The sequence below is a fragment of the Haemaphysalis longicornis genome, unplaced genomic scaffold (assembly GCF_048455015.1).
Source record: "Haemaphysalis longicornis isolate Haplotype H1 unplaced genomic scaffold, Haemaphysalis longicornis Haplotype H1 scaffold_29, whole genome shotgun sequence".
Taxonomy (NCBI): Eukaryota; Metazoa; Arthropoda; class Arachnida; order Ixodida; family Ixodidae; genus Haemaphysalis; species Haemaphysalis longicornis.
The window spans coordinates 3735943-3751864 of NW_027526331.1; the positions used below are offsets into that span (position 1 = coordinate 3735943).

Genomic DNA, 15922 nt, shown 5'->3' on the forward strand with positions numbered 1-15922 from the left:
GACAATTACTTTTCGAATTTCCCGCGGCTCTGTCCCCGCCTCAAGCTCTCTCTGGCAAACGACGAATGGCGCCACTGGGACTAGTTAAAAATTAACCCTTTAAATAGGTAAGGATGCCATCGCAGTGAATAGACATGTAAGAATCCTCGCCATAACCCAACAGCGATACAGCAGAACCGATCTCACATCTGTAAAAACACCAAAAATCATTAACCTTTTGGTCCCCACTGTAAAATGCCAAACTAAGGGAAGAGCGTGAACAGAGAGGAAACGATAAAAATCATGAAGGCCCGATATCATGAGCCAGATATCGTAAAGCCTTCCGTGCATTATTTAAACTTACCCACAATGAAGAAAAATTTACCACCCCTCCCGGGGAAAGTCGAGAGAAGCGTGAAAGCTTGCCAACATCAGAACTGCGTCAGAAGTGCATCAAAACCTCCGCTGAAAGTGCGCCCAATCGATTGTTAAACCTTCAAAGGCCCAAATCACAAACGAAGAACAAGCCCATGCGACGATTTTTGGCGCACAAGGAGACGCATTTACGAACGATCTCAGTGTATAATACCGATACGTGGTTTATGAGGTAAACGTATACTATCGTACTCCTTCTTCATGATCGATGCTTGTACTGCCTTGTATTGAACAGTTCATTTTTCGCGATTTTCAAGTAACCGTTTTGACACAACGGAAGCCAGCTTTCACGCACGCGGCTTGTGTCCAGTGATCTTATCACAGCTTTTTGGTCGACCAACCCTACGGGAAAATGCATAGGTTTTTTCGCAACACGCAATCGTCCCACTTGGAAACCTTTCGCTTGAACAGCTTTTGCTTAAAAAAATAAACAGCACCATCAGAACAGCATATGAGGCAACCTTGAATCTCCCAGTGTTCGCCCTCACCGAAAAGATCCTCAAATCGGGTCTTTATGACTCCTTTTAAAGAATCAGCCACTTGGGAAAAAGTAACCAGTGCACTAGCAGGGGAGAATCGACGTGAGCAAAGTTCCAATTGCACGCCGTTCCAAATTCGTCCCCCACAGTCACAAAGTGCCTTTCGGAGTATTTCTGTGCTCTGTCAGATTAGAATCGTTGCTCCTCCAAGGCCACGACCTGTTATCCTGGCTTTCGGAGATGGATGTCGATTTCTATTGAATTATAAAAGTTTCGACAAGTGTGTTCTTAGGACATTTTTATTCGGCATTCTGCAAGACGGCTACAGTGTCTTTTTGTACGTGCCGTTGTTTTATTTTTAGTTTTACTGATTGCCCCTTCACCTGTTCTCTGTGAGCCTGCTGCCCATGGTGTCGATGTGGACAGTTCTGGCCTTGTACCTCAAGTAATAAGCTTCGGTGAAAAGAAAATTTGCATAGGACATCGTATGGAAGATAGGCTTGCCTCAGGAGAAGAAGGGACTTGGCACCATGATTGACATGTTTCTAATACAGCGACTACTCATAAGAATCCTCCCCTGCCCAACAACATGGAATTAAACCTACACAAGGAGATGCGACAAGCCAGGAATAAAGTCTTACGAGGCAATTTCCAAAACTACTAAAACACAGTATCACCTGCGCCAGAATGTACGAAAGTACGAAAAATTTGCCTGACAGTTACAATACCCCAAAGAGAAATTTGAGCACAGCGCGAACTGAACTCTTCAGGACGATTGCTTCGGCAGCGGACACGTTGCCCCTGCTCGGGCAGAACTTATTTCGTCCGACGGAGTGATCGCCTCATCAGCGAAAGCACGACGGCGCGCTCTATACTCTGGCCTTCCTGCGCAGCTCGTCGCCGCCGCGGGACATGTCTCGCGCGGCACCCTCGGTATACCGCCCTGCCCCTTTCACTTTCGTCATGCTCTCCTCCTTCGCTCTCCTGCTCACTCTACCTACGGTGCCCTGTTCGTTCTCGGTGCCTTGTTCGTCTGATGGACCTACACATTGTTAACCCTGCTAAGGTGCTTGTTGTCTGTGTATGCATTTTTTATCTTTATCTTCCTTTTTTGAAGTGCTGTTTTTCTAACAGTGCATCCGTAATTCTACTGCTTTGATGCATAATTATTGTTTAAGGAAACGCAATCTGTTTGATTTGTATGACAAGTGTATTTCTACATTTGTATTCCCCTTTTGTTTCCCCTCCACCTACACTAATGCCCGTGAGGGCGATGTAGGTATCTGTATAAATAAAATCTCGGTTACAGTGAGTAAGGTTTGGTTCGTTGGTGAAAGGTGGTTGGTGTCGTCGTGGAGGGTGGTGAAGGACCCGATGACGAGACGAGGCCAGTAAGTGATGAAGAAAAAGAAGTCTATTTACACGTATTCACAAGAGACGACGAAACATAGCACAAGACAAGAAAAACTGGATTAAAATTAAAAGGCGCCGCAGCGCACAAAAGGGGGTATCGCGGCGCGATCCCTGATGGTGGCCCGGAGGCCAAAAGTGTGCCGAACCGCCGCACGGTTGGCGAGAAATTCGTGGGGCTCTGGCGCCCAGAAACCGCCACGGGAGCAAGTCTTGGTGCGACCACTCTGGGCCGCAGCTCCGAACAAACTCGTTGAAGCACGCGCGAGCAGGGCGCGAGCAATGCCGCCTCCCCGCTCCCCCCCTGGCCGTCCCCGAAGGTCAGGATGAAAGGAAAGCCTCCCCCGACGCCGCGTAAAAGCCGCCGGCGAAGCCCATACAAAGGGTTGCGACTGGTTGGCGTCGGCGCAGGCCGCCCCAACATTCCGCCACCGGATGGGGAGACCGAACAAGGCCACGAGAAGGGAGGGGGGTCATCGTCAAGAAGGGGATCATCGGCGCTGCAATCATTACACAGTGCCAACAGCGACGGATGACGCAAAACCGCAAGAGCGGGTGCTTCCAAGCTGTGAATTAAAACAAAAATTATTGTAGTGCACCACCGCTGCAACCTTTATAACTTCACGATTTCTATACATACAGGAACGGAGAAATGGAAATTCTAGCCGCCCCCTTTGCAATCCAACCAGCGGAACGGTAGGAGCATAAACATCATTACAGACTCACAAAAGACCGTTATATTGCCGGCTGCAGGCAGAGTGATTAAACGCTTCGACAAGTTTCTCCCACCCACAATGAAGAAAATTCATATCACATGGGCACTCGTACACGAGGGTCTGGAAGGGAAGAAGGCAGCCGGCTACTCTACTTCCCTCCCCGAAAAATAATAAGACCGTCTTCTCTTCTTGCGCCTAAGAACGTACTACCGTCTTCCATGCCACAAAAAGGCCTCAGCACCGAAGGATCGCAAGTCCTGCACAGTGTAACCAACAGATACATATACAAATCTAGTCAGGCGAAGATGTTATATGTGAAAAATCCGGCATTAACTTGAAACTCTGCTAAATCAGTGGAAACATGCACCCTCTTCTATGCAACCTGCCCAGGTCCAAGTGTTCGGGGGAGATATCTTCAAACATTACATATTCCCCTTCTTTGGAGTAGGCAGCTATTCCCCTTATTCCCCTTCATGTTCCCCTTCTATGGAGTAGGTAGGCAGCTTTGAAAGGCTGGTCAAATCAAGATCGGCGTGAGCTGATTGAGAGGGCAAGAGAAGGAGCGACCACATGAGCGGCCCTCGACTTCAGGTTGCGCCCTTGAGCTCCCTACTATCTCTTTACCGCCTTATTCCCAAACCCTTACTGTTGGGGTTGTGTTTCGTATGTACGAAAGATGAGAAACGTTTCAAGAATTCTGAAAATTGCATGTGTGGAAAGTTTAGGGAAAGGTTGATGCGCGTAGACGGGGCGTAAACGATCGACCGCGTGCGCATGTTCCGTGAATAATGACACTGGAAACTACTTGGCCCTTCATAGAGGATGATGCGGATATAAGCACGTCAAGGATCAGACGCATATTTTAAATACGCGTGAAGACCGGCGCGGCTGTTAAATTTTCGAGGGCTTCTCCATTTTGAATGAACAAGGCACTAGATTAAACGCCAATCTGGAGAGCCTATTTAAAAACGATTCCATATGGGACAGTGAACTGCAGAAGGCGTTAGGGGCTTTTTTCTTCAAACTTTTTGGGTGTACCTTTCTACTATGCCTTTCCGGCTACCAAGCTTCAGTTTTGTATTTGTTCTTGTAATATTGTTACCGCTGTCCTCTCACCTCCCCGTCCAATTAGCGCTTTTACGACATCAGTCACAGAGTCCGTCGTGATTAACTTTAACAGACAGTTCGGAGGTTGCGTTTATGAGAAAATGTGTCGCCAAAAGGGAAGGATAGGATTTAGTGCTAACTGATGAGACTTGAAAAGTCGCGGTGATTTATATTGTTAAAATTTACAAATGTGCGAATATTGCCGTAGCCGGATGCAGCTGTGGAACACCGGCTGGTGGGACAGACATTGATGAAGCGGGCCCTCAAACAACAAAGGGCTGCTTAAGTATTCCGCAAAAATTGTCGCTTAAAAAAAACAGCTGTCTGGCAAAGTTAATACGCCATCCGGCCTATATTAGACAAGTCCATGAAGCGACACTTGGCCACGTGGGACCGGCACATTGTAAGTGTTCATGCGTGGACTCGAGAGGAACGTAGGAACTACGGCTCCGGAGTTATAATTATTCTGGAATTATTCCGACCGGCGGTGACCCCGGAATGGAAAATGAATAGAATGACGGCAGTACTAGGAAGAATGGATAGAGTGTTAATGTGCACTTCTTCAGCATGGAATGGGCTAGTTCTTTGGGCGACTTGTATCAATTCTCGACTGTGACTTATGCTCTTGAAACCAAATCAGTACCATCACAGCGGCTGATTTCTGCCTTTAATATCTTACCTGACAAGAACGGCTCATTTTTTGTTGCCTCGCTTGTTCCTTTCATGATGGGAAGGTAAGCCTATCATGAACGGAACAAGCGTGGCAACAAAAAATGCGCCATTCTCATCGGTTAAGATATTCGGGCGCTCCAAGGTGAGCCATAGCACAGGCAGTGCCGCATTTATATGAATACGTAAGATCCCGCTGAAGAGTCGAATGAAGGCACTGTTTCCCCGACGTTTTTTATATAGCCGGATAGCATAGATCAACAATTCTTTGTCTGTTGTCAGCCTCGCATACAAAGCAAATAAATTTCCTATGACACCTGAGAACCTGTGAATGTGAAAGTGTGCTTGCCCAGTGAAACGCTTCAGACGCCTTGTTTCCGTCTCGCGTTGTCGAAAGATGCTTGTAATCTTGCCGCTTGAGACGCCTTGCCTCGCGACCCGCCTTCGCGTTTTATAGTGGCTCCGATCAGTCTCCTACGCGTTGCGCCGCTGCTTCTTCATTCCGCCATGCAATAGGAGAGTTGACGAGCATGTGGAATCTATTAGCGCCGGAATGTGGCAAATTGGTCAGGACCTGCGGCTGTGCGCGGTCGCTAGCTATACTCTCCACAGCGGCGTCGTCTGGGCCCCAGATTCCCACACTGTTGAGCTAGTTGTAAAACATTTCGGTCGCCATTTGTCTTTCGGGCCTCATACGGGATCGTGCGGCGATTTCCCGCAGTACGATGCGCGGTATTTCATTTTCACCCCAGTTATCCTTTTGTCGTGTATTTGTGGTGAACATTCGCTGTGTAAATAGTGGTATAGATAGACGCTTCTTCAACTGACCACCTTTCTGTATCCGTTATCGGTTGCTTCACACCCCTCTGCGACAGATACACCCTAATGCAACGAACCGAACAGTACTGCGGCGTTGAGCCGGCTGATGTCACACTTGCTGTGATTGTTCTACCGTGCACACTGCAAACGCCTCAAGAAGCGGAAGCATTGCGGTAGCGTCATCCTATCCGTGCAATCCACGGCGCACTGGCAATAAACAGGAACTCAAGCATGTTTTTAACAATAAGCCTCTGGGTTATTCTGCGCTTAAAGGCACCCTGCAACATTTTTCCGACTTATTTAATTCTAAGACACCTGAGTACTCCTTATGATGTACTGAAAGAGAAAGAAGTAGTGTTGAATTGTTGAACGGCTATGCCAGTATTGTGGGCGGCGCCATGTTGCACATCTGCTGTTGATGTAGACGCTTCAGAGTCCATCGCCAAATACACAGCACCGATGAAATCCGTAGAACAAGTGTCGCGTGGAAGGCAGCGCGTTCATTCTATTAACGGTAATGACGTGGTGCCTACAGTGACGCGTGCCCAGTGCTACGCATGGGTCCTCTAGCTATCATCAGCGTCATTTTTCCTTTGCGACACTTGCGTTCTACCTCGGTCACGATGACTGCAAGGCTTCGCCAATCAATCTTGATAGACTACCATCACATTATCGGCGGTGGTGTGCTTTACTACCCACCTAATTGCTACTTGTGTAAATACCGAGCCAAAATTTTTACTGCAGTACTTCATGAGCACGTTTAGATAACATACGATTTTAAGTTGACGGCCACTACCGTTTTCGCCAAGGTCACCTTTGGAATTCGGGCGAAACATTATGCAAAACTTGAGCAAAGAATGATGACAAGAAAGGACGCCTCTTTTCTGTTCTTATTCTTTCGTCGAGGTGTGCTTGAGCATGACAGAAAATCCCAAGATGAAGTACCAACTAGTCCACATAGACCCCTTAATTCAGCTGGGTTCACCTTTAGTCATTTAGACGGAGGGTCCCAGGGTTCCGTGCTTGAATTATTTCGTCCTTACGCATATCGTTCTGTTATTACATCACAAATTTGAACCAACTTGGCACTCTCCATCCTTCTGCATATATACACCATGGTGGAGATTTAGATTGCCCTAACGCTTCGTCGTCAGAATCACCGAGCGTATACTCGGTTACAACTCAAGAACGGCACCACCTCATGCAGCGTATCACTCCGCCAAAGCGCCGGACCCGTGACGTCAGTGCGCGCGCGTTTTGAAAGGGGTTTGCTATAAATGCGTGATATCGTCTGCCTTGTCTCACGCAGTTTGCTTGTCGTCACTGGAGTCGTTTATAAGCATATTAAGTAAAAAAAAATCACAGGAACGGCTCACGCCATGTTCAAAATATTCCCAGTAACGCCCTACTTGCGCCGCGCGGAGAAACATCCGGCTACGGTGAGAAGGTACAGCGGCAACTTCCGGTGCGGTTCTTAAGTTGTCACCGAGTATAGTAGCGCTGAATGGACGTAATTGTTTCTAGAGGGGTGGCTTACGTGGCTCGACTAACCTGTCTTGTAGGAATAGCGGACGTGGGCGGCTTCCTAGGAGACTGAATCGTGGACGACGTCGGGAACAGATCGCAGGGAACGACTCTGGCTTCGCCGTTCTCGCCGGGGACGAGGCGGAAGCAGAGATTGTTCTCAAATGCTGCCACTGAGGCTGGCTTAGGCTTGGGCTTTGCTTTCTCTGGATGCGCACCCGGCCGGAAGTGCTGAGCGATGCCACTTTGTGCTTTTGAGTGGCCTTGGGGAGCTAGCCCTCTGTCAGCACCGCTGCTGACACTGAGGTTTGTCTGCACGATCGTGTAGTCATCGCCGGATTCACCGAGAGGGTCCGGCTTCGAATCAACTTTGACGGCAAGGTTGATGACGGTGTCCTTCGGTGTAGTCGTCTCCATCGTATCCTGGGTAGCTGCAGGAAAAAGTTTTGAAAATAATGGCTGCTCGTTCTATTCCCGAGCTGCTCGATACCGAGGCCCATATGCGGTGTCGGAGCGATCGTATATGGTGCTGTCCTAGCTGTGTTCGTCCCCCACTTAGTGCCACGACGTTCATTCAATTTTCTGCTGCAATATACTAGAGGAAAATCTGTCGCTGTAATCTCGTGCCGCCATGGGCGCCGCCATAGCAGCTAAAATGTTCTCTCCCTACTTGGCTTGGCTTTCTATATAGCTTAATTTGGCTCCTGATGATGAAATTTACAAAAAAAGAGCAACATTTTTTTGAAGCTTTTGAAAAAAAAAACACGCCAAATAAACCTTCGAGCTCTCCTGTTTTATTGATAAAACATCTTTACATAAACGTTATAACGATACTGTTATTTCGCAGCAACCGGCTATTTTTAGCTACTTAGCGAGCCATGCCAGGTAACGATAGAACTCTCCACCTCGGTACATGACGATAGTGAACCAGGCGTGCTCGCTGAAGCGGGCTTCGCCTAGACTCGGGAACCAGGTTTGCCACGAGTAAATATTAGTAGAACACTCTATGACGCTGTCTACTTTGTCAGGTATGGCGGACAATGATGTGTTGAAGCTTATGCAATAGCGAGTAGTGGTACGGATCGGCGTTTCGCACTCAGCTGGCAGAGGATTACGCAGCTTTCCCGGCAGGAAAAAAAGAAAACTGCAGCGTCTCCACGCGACTGAGGGAATGAGCAGTGGGGCTTGCCAAGGTGAGGCAGATTGGGCGTGCATGATCAATGGGCCGTCGAGGCTTGACGGTGACGTGTATACGTCGGGTGGAGTGGCGAACGCTGCTGCATCTCAGCGGAGCTGACAAATCCCCAGCGTTTTCCCTTATGTCGTTGCCATAAGGTGCCCGTCAACATTTCAAAACTGGTTGTTTATGTTTGAAAGTGAGACACGCGACAATAAACACATAAAATATCAGCTAACAGTTTTGTAACACTGCCGAAAGAGCGCCAGTGAAGTGATGTTATGACAACCTCGAATGTACTTTGCTGCAGTGCGATGCAGTGAAATGCAATTACATGTTAAAAGTGCCTCTCCTTGTTTTGTTTCCCGACAAAAAGTGAATAATCCTGTACAATGATTACTTAATTGAACAGAGTATACATGGTATGGTATGTATATGCCTGATGTTGCTTAAGAAGACTGGCCAAAGCTGCCAACCATTCGCACATGCACCGTCACCTGACGCCAGTGAATGCCGATTGTTTCTCTATTAGAAGCCTTTGATACGATCAAGCTGTGTGTGAGGTTTTTGTATACTCAAGTGATAGGCATCGGGCATGCAACGGCGATTTGTGGGGAAGATTCGAGGTATATGAAGATTTCCTTGCCTATCTTTACCTGTCTGATACTGAAGGAAGGGAGCTCGCAATGGAGGTCTACATCTTCCTTAGATTGGAGCTCCGGCAGCATGGTAAGGTGGTCGCAGTTTAAAATCGTTTGTGTACAATGAAGGTGAAACTAGTGCCACTTTGTGTCTTTGAACGATTAACCATTGCTTGAGGTGGTGTAGATCAGCCTGGTTGGCGAAATGCTTGCTGAACCCAGTGGCGGGGTGGGCCTGAGGGCATATTGCACTGCTTGTGGTAATTCCCCGAGACATTAGGGAGATCGTATATTTCTCGCATTGGTGAAATTTTCCCAGCGGCTTGCCACACTCTGGTTTCTACAAAATTAAAGAATTCCTAGACCAATCAGCTTTTTATTTTTAGGATGCGGGTGGTTTGGCATGATTTCATTGCATTAGAGGGCAGTGGCTTGAGGTTTTAGAGAGTTCTGTAAGAAATTTGGTGCTCATGGGGTTTGATCATCTGCAGGGTCACCGGCTTCGCCACCGTATACGCCGTCTTGAGGGTCCTCAGTTTACCACCCTCACTGATCAGAAACGTTTGCGGAGCTGGAGTAAGGACGGGGCACTTGAATCGCAATGACCGCGGACTACGGTGAATGAGCGGTTTTAGTACGAGGGCGCACCGGTCTGAACAACTCCAGCATGCCTTTCTTTGGCAGGGCGTGCTGGTGGCTGCACTGTAGGCGCGCTGTACCGGCAAATCAAGAGTTGAGTGCCGCCATGACTATAAAGGCACACGCATGACCGCGTTCGCTTGCATGGAGCGCAAGTAGCCCAGGCCCCAGCGGTGGTGGATAACGGGAACTCTATAAAAAAGCTGCTTTGTGGGAGAAGTGGAAAACACGGTAATAAGAAACCTCCATGGTACGCTCTTCATAAATTTCCGCACTTGTGCCTCTTTCTGCTTCCTGGATGTTTGAGTATTGAAGCACAGATGCTATTGAGTAGCGAAGCTACAGTTCCCGCTGGACACCCACCGGAAGTGTGGTGAGGGTTAGCACGATAAATGCCAAGCATGTAATACCGACATTACCGATCTCGTGCCGAGAGCTCCCTGCTAGAGACGCTAGACTCAGCTGTCCACCGAGAGCAGTCATTGCCGAAGCGTTTCAACAGCAGGACACAGATGGCGACATCTCGCGTAGCGGCACAGTATTGCTTCCCAGGTGATGCAGAGAGTTAGCCATGCCCTCGAAGTTCCTTGTTGAAAAAGGATGTCAGAATTGATATGGCGTGAAAGCGTTACGAGACTGTTGCCACGGCTGAGGCCGTATCTGCACCGTCATGACTGTGCACGCTCAGCAAAGAAGCGGGTGTTGCTCCGGAGCCGAGGCAATTTTGGTTGCACAGACCGGGTCCGCTGATGATAAAACGCCCTCCCTTTATGTTAGGTTACAGGCGGTGACAAGCCAAGTAGGTTTGATTGATTGATTGATTGTAGGGTTTAACGCGCCGACGCAACACAGGCGATGAGGCGCGCCGTAGTGGAGGGCTCCGGATTAATTTTGACCACCTGGAGATCTTTAACGTGCAACAAAATCTCGTTCCCATGGGCGTTTTTGCTTTTCGCCTCCATCAGAAAAGCGGCCGCCGCGGCCGGGAATCGAACCCGCGACCTTGTGCTCAGCAGCGCAACGCCTTAGCCACTGAGCCACCGCGGCGGGTTCAAGCCAAGTAGGGGGCGTACTTTAAATCGTGTGTGAATGTTGCGTACCCCTTTGATGGTTACTGTCCTGTCAACTACTAATTAAAGGCGCATTTCAGGAGGGCAGCCGCGGAAATTCAGCCGCACGAATAGCAGCGTAACATTCGCCCTCTGCGACAGGTGGTACCATGGTAGTAATCAGCTTATGATGCCTCAATAACATCGCAGTGTTCAAAGTAGGGACGCGGTGCTCTCGAGGCACCCTAGTTTTGCATGGTGTTGCTACTTCGTGCGAAACAAACAATCCCCGTAGTCGACTCCGATGCACTGGAGTGTCAGCTGTAGAGCTACCAGGCCACATGTGTGGGCACGCTTTGGTTCTGAGTCGGAAGCGCACGTCCAGTTACACTATGTTCGTCTCACTATGGTCGTCTTCCCTATGGTCATCTCTGATCGGGTGCGCAGCTGCGTCGGGCTGGTGAATCTCTGCTTCGACTAGCGATTCCGCACTTGCCCGCTGCAATCTCAACTCAGCAGGATTAAAGTGTTTTGTCTTGTCGTCGACTTTGCCTTGTGTTAGAGTAGGTGCATCTAGGAGGTAAAAGCTGGGCCGGTCGCATATTCCGCCTTAGCTGTGCATGCAACAACGAATGGCGGTTGACTAAGCGATAGGTCATACGTGTCTCCGTTTATAAGACAGGAACGTAGCAGGGGGGGGGGGGGGTGGGGGGAGGTGTTTTAGTGTCAGAACACCCCCGAAATTTTTCAAGTGGCACATCCCCCCTTCTGTCGTTCCTTTTTCCGCACATGCTTTTTATAGGATTCACATATAAGTTTAAATATAAACGGGAAATAACAAAAAATATAAGATATTTTTCAGGTGCAGACTATCTTTTAAAATTGTTTAACCGACGGGGTTAACACCCCCGAAAAACATTTCTCGCTACACCACTGGTATGAGACATTTGCTGTTCAATGAATTACTGTTTTTTTTGTTTCTACATGAACGCATCACCAACTTGGGTACATTGTTACTGCGGTGACTTCATAGGCTGCGCAGTAGTGGGCCAATAGCTACACCAAGCGCAATGTTTGAACATCGAAGCGATCAGGGTTTCAGTTCCGCGTGTCGTTGAAAAATTGTCTTGGATTGTATTGAGTTCGATGCTGAGAGGAGTTAGTGTCCATGGCGATGCCGCTGGCCGCTTTGAAGCTTATTTTAGTTCTGCGTTCAAGTGTAACGCGCACACAAATTCGTAGGCTACTTTTAGCGAAAACAGTGTGCGTCAGAATCGTGGAAATACGGTAATCCTGGCTTTAACAAGTAACGGAACAAGTAGAGGTATCATGATAGCTTTTTTACGAGTGAAGGATACAGAGGCACAGCAGGAGAGCGGGAAGCATTTATAGGTAGCATGTAAGCAAAGCTGCAGCATTAAACTATTGGCCAAGTGCCGCTGGTTTTGTCAACTTGTGCATACGAGTCCTTTTGACCCCTGTAAAAGGGCTAGTACATTCTACTGGACTGGATTCTTCAAGTTTAGTACTGTAGCCATTAGTAAAGCAGGTTGATGGTTATCCCGAACTTGCTTGTACGTGCTCTACCACTGCCCTTCAGCTGTTGCGTCATAACACTTCATTGATGGCCCTGTCGAACAGCCGAGAACGTTCTACGGCCGACGCTAACGTCGACTAAACGAAAAAAAAAAAGGAAGAGACGCTCTCAGGGCCTGACGTCACCAGCCTTTCTCGCTTTACTCGTGCGGGGCAGCCTAGTAGTCACAACAAACAAAAATTTTTTGAAGTGTCCGGAGAATATGAGAGTCACCCAGAATTCGGCATGAAAGGAATGGAATGTTTCACAGAATTAAGGGGAGCAGAGTTGAGGAACTATCGTCGGCGTACGGTTGCTTTTGTTGTTCCCCTATTCCATCAGTTGCCTCTGCACTATGCATGCTATCAGAAAATGTATAAAAGAGCATGCCCTGCCGACCCGAATGCCTCTTGACGACGACGACGACGATGACGACGACGATGATGATGATGTTTGGATTTTTCTGGTGCAAGGCCGACTTAGGGAAAAGAGCGCCAAAGGATATTTAGTTCATTTGAGTGGTATGACTACTAAAACATTTCAGTAAAGTAAACGTAAAATCAAACAAAATTCAATAAAGATGACTGGTGTAAAGGACCAGGTTGTAATGATGCATGATAAGAAATAAGAAGTAAAACTTCTATCCGTGCGAAACTCAAAGATGCGCTTGATTAAAAACATGGGCTAGCCGAGTATAAGAAGTATAATGGGTGTAACGGGATGCGTTGTCTGTATAGTTGTGGGAAGTGTTTGCGTCGTGTTGTGTGGAATGCATTGCATTGGATGAGCATGTGGATTACGGATAGGGCCTCTCCACACCCACTGCACGTGGGTCTTGACGATCCAGTGAGCAGGTGCGAGTGTGTTGCGCGTGTGTGGCCTATCTGTAACCTTGCTAAGGTCACTTTGGTGTGTCTGTGGCGGGAGTAACTTGTGTATCATCCCAAGAGTAGTTTTACATGTGTACTTGTTGTCTGTCTGTTCACTCCAATGTTTTTGCCGTGTTTTACGTAGTTGCTTTATGAGTGGCTTGTGGTCGGTGTAGGGTACTGCTCTTACGTGCACTGTGTTGGTAAGTGCATCAGCGGCCATTTCATCTGTCATCTCATTTCCCGCGATCTCTGAGTGGCCTGGGACCCAAGAAACTGTCACCTCTGCAGGTTCGAGCCATATACTACCATAGTACTCCTAAGAACAAGATTGATGATGTAATTTTTGGACTTCTGTAGGGATGATAACTCCCGCAAAAAGCTTAGTGAATCAGTGTCAATTATACATTCAGGGATATAAGGTTCCACAATGAGATTCACAGCAAGAAGAATTTCATATGCCTCTGCTGTGGAAATGCTGCACTTTACAATAACTGTCTCAGAAACATTAAAATTGGGTCTGTGCCGGCACATGACATGGTGGCAGCAGTTTTGGAGGCGTCTGTGTAAAATTCTGCGCACTGGTATTTCTCCTGCAGTAAGCGAAAGTGCTGCGGAATCACATTTTTTTGGTGCCCTATTTTTACTGAGTTGGATGAAAGACAAGTCACACGACACAGTACGAAGGTGTCATGGAGCTATAAAATCAATGCGAGATGCTTTGAAGGTGTTTAAGGAGAAATCAAGTAGAGCAGCGTCCTCTCTCTCTTTGTAAGAAGGGAAGAGGCATAAATGGGCAATTTAAAAATAGCTCTGACATGGATGTATCCACAAAAACAGGTTTAAAAGGATGCTTATCGATTGATGAGATTTTACAAGAGTATAAAAGATCAACATAAGCTTGCTGGTACCCTAGGCACAATTTGTCGCATTCCACACAGAGGCTTTGGACACGGCTTGTACGGAAAGCACCATATGAAAGGCACGCCCCAAGTACAGCCCCGGGTGGAGCATCTGTAGCGCTATTTTCGTGGCCCACCCGTAGACAAAACTCCCGAATGCCTCTCGTTGAACGTCATGGTGCCATAGCAGTTGCGTAGTTTAATGTGCCAGTGCGTTGATTGCAAATTCCCCCGTCAGAGCAGACTTTGTCGTTGACCAGAAGTCTTCACCGTGGATCGCTTTCGTCCCCTGAACGGAACACCTGCCACAGAACGCATTCTTCGAGGTTGTAATCGACGGCCCGTGTAGCGGTACAACAGCGGCCATGGTAGTGCAATATTACAGGATGTTGCGACCGAGTGGGGGCACCCGATCCGAGCTCCGTGGCCTCCGACATACGAGTGGTAGCGTGTATGATGCGAGCGGCCAGCCGCTGTTGCAGCCGTGAAGAAGTCCAGAAGCCGTAGGCTAACGTAACTGTTTACTTCATAGCGAGAGGTGAGCCGAAGCCAAAGAACAATGCCCCGACGGGCGAGGTTACAATACAGGACTCGAGCAGAGCGACAACATCGATTCGCTTGCTTGGTAACAGCGCAAATAAAACAGGACACAAAAGGAAGAAGGAACGGACACAGCGCTGAGTCCGTTCCTTCTTCCTTTTGTGTCCTGTTTTATTTGCGCTGTTACCAAGCAAGACTATGTACCAACTCGCCCAGTCGTCAGTTTTGGCATCGATTCGCTGCTCTAACAGGAATGGTTTACAACGCTTGCGGGGGTCTATTTATACCCAAAAGCGGTAACGGCCAAAACGCAACAAGCTGTAACACGCCACGAACGTCACAGACACACACAACGCTCTTTCCAGAGTTCGTAAGCCGTTCATAGCCTCGGCGCACGTTGAGTCCGGGAGAGGGGAGAGAGGAGGACTTCGCTGAGTTCGCGGGGCCTCTGTGTCCTTGAAGAGCGTGGAGACGAGCCTCGCCGGCAACCGCCGAAGTTTTGAAATGTGCCGAAAAGGAAGCGTCTGACGCGGCTTGTCGCAACTTGTCACCGACATGGTGGCGCCTGACGGCAGAAAGGCGCACGAGGTGGCTTCGCCGCACAGTTGTGGAGTGCTGCGGGAAAGTACGGCGGCGCTGGCCGATTCGTAACAAGGTCCAGAGTTGTACTAATGTTAATAAAATTTTATCTGGCATCCTGGTTAGCCTCCCTATCTTGTATTATTTTTCTTAACCTTGCCATCAGGACGCAATTAGGCTTCAGTACGGTGTACTGTGCCTTGCCTATAATTATATAGATATCGCTTTTTTTCAAACTGGAAGCTTTAACTAGCCCCTGCGCTGCGGCAGACTAAAGCCGAAACCCTTTTTGACATTGGTCACTGGCAGAGCTGTCCTTTCTTCGGTAGACACACTCAAAGGGGCCGTAAAGACAAAATATGTTTGTTTAATTTTAAGGAACTACATTTCTGTGACTAAACTACCTGCATTCCACCCGAGAAATACATTCTTATTATAAAAAACGAAGGAAAAGTTCAAAGAAATTTACATTTTGCGCTGTTAAAAAAGCAAGGTTATGTGATGGTGTCAACTGTATGTTAGCACACAAGTGATATGATCAAAGGGAACTTGACGTCCTGATAAATTAGCCCAATCTCGTTGTTTGGCGGTGGTTTAGGACGGCAACCGGCAATCGCACAAAGCTTGCGTGACGTGATAGAAAAATCGCAGAAAGTTGCTATAGGGAGTCGCCACTGATTCATATGTTATCTTTCATATCAATTAGTTTGAAGTTCTTATAAAGTTTTCAACATTGTTATCGGGACGAAGCAGTATTTTTGAGGAACCAAACTTGTATTCTGACTTCATGGCCCCTTTAAGGGTGACGATGG

The 15922-nt window shown here is 48.0% G+C and overlaps 1 protein-coding gene across 1 annotated transcript in view; it reads right to left on the reverse strand.

The window, feature by feature from the left end:
* Positions 1-15922, reverse strand: part of LOC144173140 (uncharacterized) — a 37906-nt gene that overhangs the window by 4104 nt on the left and 17880 nt on the right. The window contains exon 6 of the mRNA XM_077701654.1: positions 7166-7569. Coding sequence (XP_077557780.1) covers positions 7166-7569 — 404 coding nt within the window. The remainder of the gene's footprint in view (positions 1-7165; positions 7570-15922) is intronic.